General features: G+C 36.9%; 1 protein-coding gene across 1 annotated transcript; it reads left to right on the top strand.

Moving 5' to 3' along the window:
* Window positions 1-1,859: 1,859 nt before the first annotated feature.
* Window positions 1,860-13,294, top strand: LOC121728155 (putative tricarboxylate transport protein, mitochondrial). Its single transcript, XM_042116273.1, has 5 exons — window positions 1,860-2,149; window positions 6,720-6,846; window positions 9,372-9,595; window positions 10,921-11,085; window positions 13,027-13,294. Exons 1-5 carry the CDS (start codon window positions 1,951-1,953, stop codon window positions 13,263-13,265), a joined length of 954 nt encoding a protein of 317 aa, XP_041972207.1. The 5' UTR covers window positions 1,860-1,950; the 3' UTR covers window positions 13,266-13,294.
* The last annotated feature ends 757 nt before the right edge of the window (window positions 13,295-14,051 follow it).

The following is a 14,051-nucleotide window of genomic DNA, read 5'->3' as shown; positions in this document are numbered from 1 at the left end:
GTGTTGGCCTATATTCCATCCAGAAAATATATCAATGCAATCAACATTTTAATTCTAATATATGAAAACAGATGGCGCTTTATTTTTTTACTTCATTATTATAACAGAACTAATCATACCTACTTTATTATATATTATTGTTTTTATTCATAACTAGCTGTTGCCCGCGACTTCGTCCGCGTGGACTTTAGTTTATAGCGCGCGGTGTCAACAAAATTTGTGTCAAATTTAAAAACTTTTTAAAACCCTGGTAAGTGGTACCCCTCTTAGGGCCGCGCAGCGCGCTACACCGGAATGGCAGCGCTGAAAGTGCTCGCCTCGCCGCTGCCATTCCGGTGTAGCGCGGCCCTTAAGAGGATACAACAGCGGCTAGAGAAATGAAAAAAAAGTACGTGTAATATCTATAGCTGTCTCCCTTACCTCAAGCCTATACCGCAGAACGCGATAGAGACAACTGCAGAAAATCCAGAAAATCAACGATTCGTTGTCCCCTGATTCCTTCTCCAAAACTTAACCGATTTAAGTACTTTTTTCATTAAAGATTAAAAAAAGGCTTGAGCTGTGTTCCTATGTTTTGCTTTTTTTGTATAATCTAGCCAAATCTGTTTTCTGGACGTTTGAACACAGTGGAAAATCTGGCCATTTTTTTGGGTTTTTGAACGTTCATATCTTATTTAATAATTAAATTATGAAAAAAAAATAAAACATAGGGACATTGTATTAGTGGCCGTAGATATTCAGGAAAAAAAATATAACTCTACTAGCATTATTCAGGGAGGAAACAGGGGACAACGTTTGTATGGAAAAAAGGGCGGTGTGGATCCTCTTAATTAATCAAAATACCCAAAAACAGCTGTGCAGTGTGCACATAATCTGTACTAATATTATGAATGCGAAAGTATCTCTGTCTGTCTGTCTGTCTGTCAGTCTCGCTTTCACGCCAAACGCCAAAACTACCGAACCGATTGTAATGAAATTTTGTATACTGATAGTCTAAAGCCTGAGAAAGGACATAGGCTACTTTTTTACTGGAAAAAAGGGTTGTAAGGGTCGTAAATTTGTTCAAAAAATTCATAATAGATGGCGCCGTGCGTCTTCTACATCGCGCTGACGCTTGCTCAAAAGTCTTTCTATAAGAGGTGGTATCATCTTACATTTAAGTCTCGATTTTTTTCGATTGTTATATCTATTCTACGGTATTAAATAACTCAGTACTTTATCTGTGCAGGCAGTGACGTAACCTTAATACCAAATTTCACCAACGACTGTTAAAGTTAATGCTCGAATTAGTATCACGTTAGCTGTTTCGTTTTTCATATGAATGAAAGAGAAGACAGGATATTTTAACAAGCTGTTAACACTAACAGACGTTGGTGAAATTGGGGCTAAACCTATCAATGATAAATAGTTTATGGGTAAAGTTGTGTAATTGGGGGGCTAAATAAGCTTTAAAATTTGGCATAATATATAAAGTTTAACATACAAAAATGAAGTACTTATTGTTTGCACACTGCACAGCTGTATTGATTTAATGGGTACCAGGGTTTTTTTATAAAAGCTTTTGACACCAATTTTGTTGACATCGCGCGCTATAAACTGAAGTCCACGCGGACGAAGTCGCGGGCAACAGCTAGTAATACATAAACTGAATAATACAGTAAAGAAAGGTCAAAAGTCCAAAATAGAAAATTCATGCACCATAAAATAGTGCAAAGTGGCTTTGTTTCATTAAATCGCCCAACATCAAAGAATCCACGTAAAAAAAACTGTCTGTCAAAATTCACTTGACATGACAATGACAGATGACAAAATGAAACAATTCCAATTCGTTATCGCCTGTCATATGTGTTATAAAAAAATAGTCTGTGTTTTGATATTTAGAGAGGTGGACGCCTTCTGCGGCAGTCGTTACTTTAACGACGGAGTATAAATTAAACTTAAGAATTAAAAATGAGTTCCAGAACAAATAACTTTAAAAATCCATTTTCTCGACCATGGATGACGGAGACTGGAGCCGCAGCTGCTGCAGGAGGCTCAGGATCACTCGGACTGAAGGGAGTCGTCGCCGGTGGAATAACTGGTGGCATTGAGATTTGTATTACATTCCCTACCGAATATGTAAAAACACAGCTCCAATTAGACGAAAAAGGTGAGTAACTTGTGTTTGACCGTTATAAACGTTCACAAGGCATGCTGTAATAATTCTTTCATTTATCATTGGCCAAATGGAAACGGATTGTTTTTCTACGATACTAAGGTACAAAATTCCAATTGCGTCATATTACAAGGTCAAATAAATGAATAGCATATTTACATTACTATTTCTAGGCTTATAATATTATTATGGCTACTAAGAAACTCAATTTATCTGAAATTATAAATATACTTTTAAATGAAGCACATGTGGTTGACCAATCGCAAATTCCAAAGTGATAATATTGTATACATCTAATCCTAATAAATTGGACTTTGCCCACACACTTAAAAAATACTTTTTCACACTTGGCATCAAATTAGTGTATTTTTTTTAAACAAATAGTTTTCTCGCCCTTTTACAACAACATTATATTGGGAACATGGTTCACATATTATAATTTTGCTCATATTTAAAGTGTAAATAATAAATTAGGTAACAAAATTATTGTATTAGTAATCTGCTAAAAAATATACAGCAGGCAGCGTTGCCAGATTTTTTTGTGCTAAGTCTGGAACTTTTTGAGTGAAAATACAGTACGGCCTTGTTAATCCGGAGAGGCAAAAACAAGACCCTTTTCTGATTAGAGTATGCAATATTTAATGTTATTAAAATACTAACGGTCTTGACTACCAAAGATTAAAACATCTGTTAAACAGTTGATTAGAGAAAAATTCAGTACTAAATAGTCTCAAAACAACTGTTCAACAGATGTATAGTTTTTTGTAGTAAGACTGAATATGTTTAATAGGGTGGAGCGAATTTTTTTATTTTTTTATATTCGTTTCGGCATACCTATAAAAAGTTGCTGTTACTGTTCACAAATATACATACAACATTTTATTTAGATCATAATAAATTTAGAGGTGCCCCAAACATCATGAACTTTAGAGAAATTCGAAAAACTTTGTCAAAAACAACCAACATCTAAAATTGCCAAATTAATGCTGAATTATATTATGTGTATTCTGTTACGTTCGTAACTGTTTAAGCTTGAATATTGCTCAGATAGATGGGGAGATTGAGGCAGGAGAGGTGATTTCATTGCACTTTTCAATCATTGTCTGAACGCCATAAAGTGCACGCTATTATTGTAATTCTGCTTGTGAGAAACAGTGATTTTAAGTACTACCTACAAGAAAAAAAACTCCTGTAAGTAATATTTTTAAATTCCTGTTCACTTATTGTTGATAAAATACTATTTTCGATATAATTTATACCTAGTATTTCTCGTTATTACAGTCATAATATGTCATCAAAACACGAAAAGAGACATATTGTTATCCCGTTTTTGGTTTATCAGAGAAGTTACCAGTTTCTCAACTACCAACTCATATTTCTGTTATAAAAATTACATAATTATTAATTAATATATCAAAGCTGGACAAAACAACAAAAGAGCCGACAGTTCATGATGTATCCCAAAGACTGGCTATGGAAATTTTACATATCTGGTGAAAAGCGTTGCTTCCCAAAAAAGAAGTATATTAGGTATTTACTTGATTAAAGAACTGCAAGAAAAATGATAATAGGCCGTTTGGATATAAAAGCGACTAAAAAATATGAAGAAAATAAAAATACAAGACAAAGAATGACTTCGTAACAAAGAGATAATGGATCCTAACCAGACGTCTTGTTCTCGTTCTTTGCATGATGACTTAACAACCGAAAGAACGAGTTCCAGCGATTGTAGCTTCTTCTTGTAGCTTCTACAAGCTAATCAATCGCCAAAATAAGTAGCCGCTCAGCCACCCAAGAAAAAGAGATTCAATTTTCCATCATTAACTCTTGTATGCGATCATACTCTCTGACAGAGCAGCTGCTATTATAGCTTTATCTGCTTCTTTATCTGTGTTAAAAGATGTTGATTGTTGGTATTATTTCAAAGGATTCTAGTGCTGTCATTGATCGTTAAAAATGCGATGAGAAATAATGAAAAACAGATCAGCACGTACACGATGCAGATCGCAAATATAAAAGTACTTATATGCAGAATTTATTTTGATGGCAGAAAAGGTGGCTGCGATGGTACAGTTGTGAATATAGCTTTCAAAGGAAATGTTATTCGTTTTATGGAAGAAGTAATTAACAAACTATTGTAGTAGTTTTTTGTTTGAAATGCCTAATTGTGAAATAAAAAAAACAATTCAATACCAAACAATCTCCTTTTTTCTGATGATCATTCCTTGATAATATGTCATAAATATTTAAATTTTCTCGATAAAAACATTGATACCACTAACCAGAGCCTGTAGTCAAGACCTTTCTTTATCGATTCTTCTTCTTCTTCTTCTTTAATGGCAGTTTCGTGGATTGCCAATGTCAGAGTGTATTGACAGATAGACTTTGCTTTATTGTAGGTCTGGTGAAGCAACAAGGGTATGGTTAATTATATTAATACATATTTACAAGTTGATTCACCTAAAACAAAAACAAGTGTTAGTAAAGACATCACAATTTAATATTGTTAACATGTATATATGTACACAAAATCTCAATAAAAGGGGTATTTACATAACTTAAAACCGATTTAAAATTGATAGGACGAGGGATGAAATTGGGAAGACAGTCATATAGGGATGATTGGTTTCTAGGACAGCAAAAGAAGATGTGATCTAAGGTACCCTCATCTAAACCACACTCACAAAGAGAATTATCCCTAATCCGAATTTTAGCGAGAAAAGCTGGTGAGCAGCAATGCCCAAGTCTAAGAGGACAAATAGTTGAGCATATTGGTTTGCTACATTGTAAGTATTTAAAAAACCAGGGTCTAACAGGTACACTACCTTGAATATCAAAATAGTGTTTACCTTTGGTGGTACTTGAGCTGGCCCATTCTGAATTCCACCTGCTAGAAAGCTGAGATTTTGCTACTGGAATTAAGTCATGACAATAGAGTTGGTAATGACTGAGTCCACCAGATGTGATGGCAGCTTTAGCATAAGCGTCCACACTCTCATTGCCAATAATTCCACTATGACCTGGTATCCATGCCAATGTAACCTGGATATTTTGAACACGACACTTAAGGAGTAACTTTATCGATTCTTTATAGAATCGTCGATCAAAATGTACAGAATTGACATTAGACGAGTCGAAGGTCAACGTCATATTCGCGAATTTTTAAGTCAATTCCATATATTTTGATCGGCGATTCTATAGAAAAGCGATAAAGAAAAGGTCTTGGCTAAGGCATCAGGCTTTTATTTAATCTATTACAATGTAGTCTTTTTTTACAAGAAACAGCAAATATAGAAAAATACTATTTATCAAAACTAAACCAATGTTTTCAAAAAATTCGTATTTTTCGAATTTTCAATTGGGTTGGGGCACCTCATAACATCAGGACAAGTAAACTATATTTTGTATGCAGAATTTACTCATCAAAGAGCAACTTTCTATTGCTATGCCATTAAAAAAAATTAAAAATTTTTTTCTTCATACATTATCGCTCCACCCCATAGACATAATATACAAATCATCTTTCAGCGCTGCTACTTTCACAGTGAAATCTCTACAAGGAACACGTACACACCCTAAAGTATTATCACTTATTTTTGTTACACACTGTATAGCATTATAGGTTTATGGTATAGGTTCATAATTTTGAATAAAAAAGTTTGAATGAAACTCCGTTATTTCTTGAGTTAGAAACATGAAATTTTATGTTTGGGTTACTGATTAAAAATGATTGGATACGTGTTTAAGCGTTTCTGAAAATTCTACCCCCAAGGGGGTGAAATAGGGGTTGAAAGTTTGAATGAAAGTCCGTCATTTCTTAAGTTAGAAACATGAAAGTTTATTTTTGGACTGCTGATTAAAAATGAATGGATAGGTATTTAAGCGTTTTTAGAAATTCTACCCTCAAGGAGGCGAAATTGGAGTTGAAAGTTTGAATGAAAGTCCGTCATTTCTTGAGTTAGAAACATGAAACTTTATTTTTATGCTACTGATTAAAAATGAATGGATACGTATTTAAGTGTTTCTGGTAATTCTACCCCCAAGGGGGTGAAATTGGGGTAGAAAGTTTCAATGAAAGTCCGTCATTTCTTGAGTTAGAAACATGAAAGTTTATTGACGTTTGCGTTTGACGTTTGCTTAAATAGGGTCCGTTTTTACCCTTTGTATAAGGAACCACAAAAACAAAAAGGAGAAAACTATCCATCTTTGTTATTATACTATGTTAACGCGGATGAAGTCGCGGGCAACAGCTAGTTCACAATAGTATTGAAAGTGAGGTAAAATTTTAATACAAAATATTATGAGCAAGCGAACTGGGGTTGAATGCCTCCCCTCTCACCCTGCAACTCTCCGCTCCACGTTTAGGTATGATATTTAGCGACCGATCGCTCTTGTAGGGGGGCTACGCGGTACGCCCATGGTTGAGAAAATTAAAAGTAGCTAGTAGATAAATGATTTTGTTTTATCGGGGCCGTGATTTTGACTTCGTGATGAAACCATAGACTTAATATATACTGGAAACTAACTTCGTATCTCGCATTATTATTTTCCATTTTTGTTACAGGAGGCACAAAAAAGTACACAGGTATCGTCGACTGCATTAAAAAGACTGTAAAGGGCCACGGTGTTTTTGGACTTTACCGGGGATTGAGCGTTTTAATTTACGGCTCCATACCCAAGTCTGCTGTCAGGTTAGTTGAAAAGTGTTTGTTTTTTATGATCTATCTATAATAATAATATATTTTTCAGCAAGAAGTCTTCCGACTAAAACCCCTCACATTCGCCGCCTATCGCGAGAGGGACGTTATAGATATTTTTCCGCCAGAAGTCTTCCGACTAAAACCCCCACCTTTGCCGCCTATCGCGAGAGGGACGTTAGATTTAGTGCATAATCTATAATATAAAAATGAGTCGCTGAATGTGCTAAAATGCTAAGCGCAAAACTCGAGAACGGTTGGACCGATTTCGCTAATTCTTTTTTTTTAATATTCCTTGAAGTACGAGGATGGTTCTTACGGAGAGAAAAATTCTAAAAAAAAAATTAAATTTCCTGAAAAAGTCGAAAAACAACACTTTTCTATACTCCCATACAAAAGATTTGTGATAATACTTAAAAGTTAAATATACTATAAAAATGGATTTTCAATTATGTTAGTAACGCTAAAACTCGAAAACGGCTGAACGGGTTGGGCTAATTTTAGTCTTAAAATATTCGTAGAAGTCCAAAGAAGGTTTTAAAGTGACACGAAGTTCACCGGGACAGCTAGTATTTAATATAATGCTAACAGCACAATATTTTACTGCACCACTCGTAGATGCTAGCTTTATTAATATGAAACACTGTAATTTTTTCTGGAAAGCATTTTTCAGTTGTACCGAACCATTGTTTGCCAGAGACCACAGAAAATTATAAATGTAGTTTCCGAGTTTACTAGGTCAGCATTATTACGCTGGAGGTACAAAGATTACTAAATGCTTATTACGTAAGTGTACATGGTTAAGCAACAACAAACAATATAAGTACCGTACGAGTTCGTCACTTAGTAGTTCATTTGAATCTAGCTAAAAAAATAAAAATGTTTAAAGGACTAAATGTACATGATAAAAATACATAGGCTTTCCTAATATGTCCATAACTTTTTATGGAAACCATTTTGTTTACATAAGCTATCTACTCAACAGAAACGCTAAGGTCTTTACTAAAAGGCCAGTGTGCCTATAGTACAGTATACTTATTATGTCCTTATTAAAAGGAAATAACGCATGCTTATTCATCATTAAAGTAATTATATCACTTGCGTAACCTGGTAATTTCAATTAACTGGTAAAACAAATTATAAAACAATCACTAAGTGAGACCTAAGTGAGCAATTTTGGTTGTAAACAATAAAACATTAAAAAAAACAAATTTTTAATAAATGTGTAAACCAGTTGACGTGCGTAGAAATCAACAGCCACGCCTGTTATTCGGCCTGATAACTGACGATTTATTTTTTAAATGAATTTAGCATGAATACGTGGAATAGAGAAGTGTAACAGCTTAGCCTTGAACTTGTATCGGAACCGTTATCATAATAATATTATGAAATACCGAATATCATTGTCAGGAGTTGAACCCGAGACCCCACATGGGTTGTGACTTGTGACCTTGTCACTATGCTGTGATGCTGTCACTCACTGATAGGCACGTCGCTACAGGTGTCAAGGCGTTGTTCAGATCAATAGAGCGAGATCGCGATTCGTGCTAAATGCATGATAACGACAGTTCACTGTGTCGCTCGACTCAGTTACGTGATGAAGATAAGTCTGAAGTCTCAATGACATTTAGGACATTGGCCACCGTTAATAAATATGAAATGTTACACCTCTATGGAAACCTTGGCTAATAGAGACTAATAACTTGAATGGGAATCGAGACCACGGCATTACGCGGCTTTATACGGTGTATCTCTTGGTCAAGTCATAATATTTCTTAGTTAACGAAAATATTTTTTCTGGTTTCCTCTTTCTTTAATTTACTGATATAATCTTCAGCATTGACTTATAAATAACTAAATGACGCCCGCAACTCCGTTCCGCCAATTTTTTTATCGCGTCGGAACCGTACATTTTTTCGGGTTTAAAAGTACATCCTATTTCCTTTCCCGGGACACTAAGTGTCTCCATACTAAATTTCAGCAAAATCGACGGTTCAACGGTTTGGGCGTGAAGATGTAACAGGCAGACAGACAGACACACTTTCGCATTTATAATATTAGCATGGGTATGGATTCATGTAATGTAAATCACTCGTTGTAAGATTTTACCTGTCCGTCTGTTTTCCTGTTATAATATAACTATGAATCATTTTTTTTACAATTTTCCTATTTCAATCAAGGACAAATAGAACTTTACGCAAATTAAGCTATTATGTTTCGCATTGTTTATCATGGTGGCAATTAATTATTTTATTGTCTTTAAGACCAAAATAAGTAGGAATAATTAGCAACGCAAAAACTGTAGAATAAAAAAATCTCGTCGTGAGTTTTTTTTTGCATCCAAAATACATACCGAGCTCCAAGATAACTCCGAAACATTGATTGAATTTATTTTTATCACCTCGAGTGTGGAGATATTTTAAAACTATTTTTGAGGTGACCTCATTCCCGATCTTTGTATCTTTGAGATGCACTCCAAGGTATTGTGGAATACACTATACAGTAGCCTTTTTTTTCAGATTCGGGGTGTTCGAACAAGCCAAGCAGTATATGGTTAATGAAAATGGCACACTATCGAACACAGGAAAACTCGCTTGCGGTCTTGCAGCTGGAGTAGCCGAAGCTATATTTGCTGTCACACCCATGGAGACAGTTAAAGTCAAGTTCATCAATGATACCCGACTGGAAAAGCCCAGGTTCAGAGGATTCTTCCACGGTGTCAGAACGATTGTTAGAGAAGAAGGTAAATGATTGTAAAAAATAGGCGCCCCTAATTTAAAACCTTGCACCGACACTGCTTCAAGCGCGTCTACTAACAAACATTGATGAAAATTCCTGGAAATATGACTGATTTTATTTGCCTCGGCCCTCGGACTCCTCAAAGAACCGAGTCCCCCAATTATTTTGCAACAAGTTCTGGCACAGGTCGAACGAGTTTTTTGTACTCATCAAAAATATTAATTCCTTTCAGATCTCATTAGAGATCGCTGTGTTTGAATTATGTATTCGTAACAATTTCTTTCGTCTTAATTTTTACCACAATACGGACATTTAAAAATAAAGTGTCTCAGACACCATAGTATTTGATGGAACTACTTTGAGTTTAGAGAATACTGTATGATGTATCATCCATAAAATAGATGCAGGTCTCGAGGGCTTCTTACACGGCAGCTATAATATAAAGATGCTATTGACGTGTCGACTCCTGACGATTTCTATGGAAAGAACTTGTAATAAGATAATATGTAACATCTTATGTATATGCAGAAAAGTTGATTTCTAGGCAGATGGGGGACCTATGTAATTTGGTCGCGTTGTGTCAAATCCAGTCCAGGTCACAATTAACATTGAATTGACATGATTCGACCAAATAACGTAGATCCGTCAGCTGCCTATGAATCAATTTCTTCGATGGTACATCTTTATATTACAGCTGCCGTATTCGACGGAGAGCTGTATTAAAACTACGTTAGATACTTCCCTGAACAACCTTTTCTGATAATTAATCTGCGTGCTGGCAGGCCGTGGCCGATGGGTGTGGACTGTGGCCTTAGTGGCCAGTGGGGTAGTAGGGAAGCTAACGGAGTGTTGTTTCATGTGGCTTCAGCTGTATGCTGAAGCCACATGACCGATTTGGTCGTCAACTCTTAGGGTGGGTTGCACCAACTTACTTTAACTATAACTTTAACTACAATGCAAAATGTCAAATCTTTGGTTAAAATTAAAAATGGACGCCATCAAGACGCCATATTTAACCATAACCATAGAGCTTGACAACGCTTTAAATGCACGTGGCGAAAAAAGGAACTAACGCTGGACCATCATACAAAAACGCCATTTTGGACAGTTCTCCTTTACCAGCAGCGCCCCCGCCCACGTTCTTATAAAGCCTTATCGGACCAGCAACGTCTTCTGTCAAATTCTGTGGTAAACTTAACTATAACCATAACTTTGACCATAACTTTAACTTTAACCATGCCTCTGGTGCAACCCAACCTTAGTCGATATGGAAAGACCTTGAATTTACAAATATTTTTGAGAACTTTAATCATATAAGTTTTGTTTCAGGTGTCGGCGGTGTGTACAAAGGTGTGACGGCGACGATAATGAAGCAGGGCAGTAACCAGGCCATCAGGTTCTTCGTGATGGAGTCCCTCAGGGACTGGTACAAGGGCGGCGACAGGGACAAACCCGTGCCCAAATACATCGTCGGCTTGTTCGGTGGTGTTGCAGGTTTGTATAATCTTGGGCCATACATCTATCTACATCAGACATCTACATCTATTTTCTATAAGTATATATACCTAAGGAGGCCTACTACGAAACTGTTTTGAGACTCAAACGAAGAAATCGAATTGCCGCGTCCCACTCTAAGTTAACAAACGTGAAATGACGTTGTTAGCTTGTTTAGTTGGCATTCTGATTCGATCGTTTGAGTCTCAAAACGGTTTCGTAGTAGGACTCATACATATTTATAGAAAATAATCCCGGCAGTCGGGTAAAAAGATGCAGATGTCTGTCTGTTTGTATGTTTTCTTTCCAAGCGTCATTGCTGAACCTCCTTGGAAATAGAGATATTCTAGTTTTAGAGACTGCTTTTATTACAACAAAGTAAAAGGTTTCTGCAATAGAAATAAACGGGGAACATCTAGTTTATAATGAGATATTTCTCGATATAAACAAAAGGTCAATAAAAACGGAAATAAATGAAATACATCATACTTATTTGTAAGCACCGTTTGCATGGAATTGCTGAGGCTAAGGCATACCATACATAATTATATGAAATTATGTCAATCAATATTCAATACTGTTACGGTACATGGTAAACGGGCACGTGGTGCCATCTAGCGACAAACCAGCGAAACTTACCGAGGGAGCACAGGCAACATAAATCCCCTACTCAATACTAGATGGCATGAGGTGCGCAAGTACATACTCGAACCTTCTAGAAAACCAACACTTGTTTACGTGTTTACCGGTTTATTTTGTTTACGTGTGTACGTGTTTTGTTTACTTTTATTGTGGTACATGCTCGAGCCGTCTAGAAAGTTCCCACAGTTGTTTACTTGTTTACGTGTATCGGGAACTTTCTGGAATTCGTCTCGCCATATAAAAAGCCGCAGGTAGACGGCCAGTTCAGTTCAGTTCGATCTGAGCGATCTTCGAGGCGACAACAAGTGATCAATAGTGAGTGAACCAGTGAAACCTGCGACTTGGCTACGACCTACGACAGTGATAGTGCTTAGTGATTGGACCTAGTGATTAGTGTTTGGACTTAGTGCTAAGTGTTGTGACTTAGTGTTTAGTGCAGTGTTAATAAAGTCTTCAAGAGAGTCACCAGGTCTTTCTCTCCAAATCCTCGAACCCTAGCACATAACAATACTATCTACGCACGGTTTATTTTAGGATGACCCCAATTACTTTCGGGAAGCCGTATTTTTGTGACCTTGAAATAGCATTTCACATTCGAGATATTTTCGTAATGTTTGCAGGGGCGTAGTTACCGCCGTATATGCTATAATGTGGCCCCCAAAGTGAGCAAAAAATAAATAAATATAATAACTCCCCTTTTCTTAATGATAATATAGGTAACCTTACCTTAGGGCCCCTAAACAAATTTTTATATGGGGCCTCGACAAGGTACGCTACGCTCCTAAATGTTTGTCTCACAATATAATTTAAACATTCAAATGTTTGTTAACACTTTTTGTATTTGTGGAAATCTCCTCCGTCTAATGATCATTACGTAAAATTCCGCTTCCACTGCCAATATCAATGAGTTTACTATCTTTAACGAAACTGGTTTTTGTCGAGCGACATTAAACCACAATATAAAATATCAGTAGTCCAAACTCAGCCTTTTGCTTGAAATCAAACTCGTGATGACTTAAGAAGGTTCACGCACGCTTCGTGATTCTACATTGTTATGCTTTTCTTTCTGTGGGCCCAGTGTAAGTTTCGCCACTTCTCAACGTGACGAAAATTTATAAGGCATTGAATTAGTTACCATTAATTGCCACTAGAGTCGCGGCTTTGGTGCCTTCGCGATGAGAAGTGAAAAAACGTACACCAACCATGATATCACACTTGTTGATATCTACTGTATAACATGTACCTATACTATGATTTCACCTTTGCTCGAAATGATCGTCAAATAAACACGTTGTTTAGGTGCCGCTTCCGTGTTCGGCAACACGCCCATCGACGTGGTCAAGACGAGGATGCAGGGACTCGAAGCTTCCAAGTACAAGAACACCGTGGACTGCTTCATTAGGATCTGGAAGCACGAGGGTCCGCTGGCCTTCTACAAGGGAACCGTACCCCGGCTCAGCAGAGTCGTCTTCGACGTGGCCATCACCTTCACCATATACGACAGTATCATGGACGTCTTCAATTATGTGTGGAAGTAAGGTCGGTGACGTGTATGTGATTGTAAGAGCTCCAAAGAATAGAAATATTTGTGTCCTATACATTAGCCCACTTAGGGCCTGTTTCAACACTTCCTGATAAGTGCCCGATAGGCTATCCACAACTTATCTGACAGATACTCCATTCTCTATCTGTCAGATTAGTTGAGAGACTTAAAGGGCCAGTTTTGGCACTACCAGCGCCGTGGGCGAGGTTTCTTTGGCGCCCAGGGTGCTGATAGGTCTGAAAAAATTTGTCAGATTAGTTGAGAGACTTAAAGGGCCAGTTTTGGCACTACCAGCGCCGTGGGCGAGGTTTCTTTGGCGCCCAGGGTGCTGATAGGTCTGAAAAAATTTGGCGCCCCTTTTGATTGCCTTCAGCGCCCCTTTTTAGCCGGCGGTCGCCCAGAGTCGCGCCCCCTGACGCCGCTACTGAGCCTATCTGGCACTTATCGGTAAATGGTGAAACAGTCCCTTACCGATAGATATTTACAGACCGAAAACAAGGTCTTCTTGTCTTTGTCCAGCACATTGATATGACAGATGATGACTGTCATATCAGTGTCCTTAAATATTAGCCGAGTTTATTTTTATTACTTTAAGGGGTATATTGTTTTTCTTTTGTACAGCTTCGCATTCCATTTCGCATTGTTTTATTACGAAGAAATAGATTTTTATTTATGCATTTAATGCAGCATGTTGTTTGTTTCGTTTAAGAAATGAAATTTCTTTATATTTTTCAATTGGAGTACCGTGTGCCTGACGAAGTGACGAAAATTGTTACAATAT

This window comes from Aricia agestis, chromosome 6, assembly GCF_905147365.1.
Source record: "Aricia agestis chromosome 6, ilAriAges1.1, whole genome shotgun sequence".
Taxonomy (NCBI): domain Eukaryota; kingdom Metazoa; phylum Arthropoda; class Insecta; order Lepidoptera; family Lycaenidae; genus Aricia; species Aricia agestis.
Note: the sequence above shows the minus strand (reverse complement) of the source record. Positions and strands in the feature narration are given on the sequence as shown.

Excerpts from the sequence above, each read along its gene's own strand:
- LOC121728155 (XM_042116273.1), top strand. The coding sequence starts at position 1,951 with ATGAGTTCCAGAACAAATAACTTTAAAAATCCATTTTCTCGACCATGG. Across the intron at positions 2,150-6,719 it reads GCTCCAATTAGACGAAAAAG|GAGGCACAAAAAAGTACACA; the intron begins GTGAGTAACTTG and ends TTTTTGTTACAG. Across the intron at positions 6,847-9,371 it reads ATACCCAAGTCTGCTGTCAG|ATTCGGGGTGTTCGAACAAG; the intron begins GTTAGTTGAAAA and ends CTTTTTTTTCAG.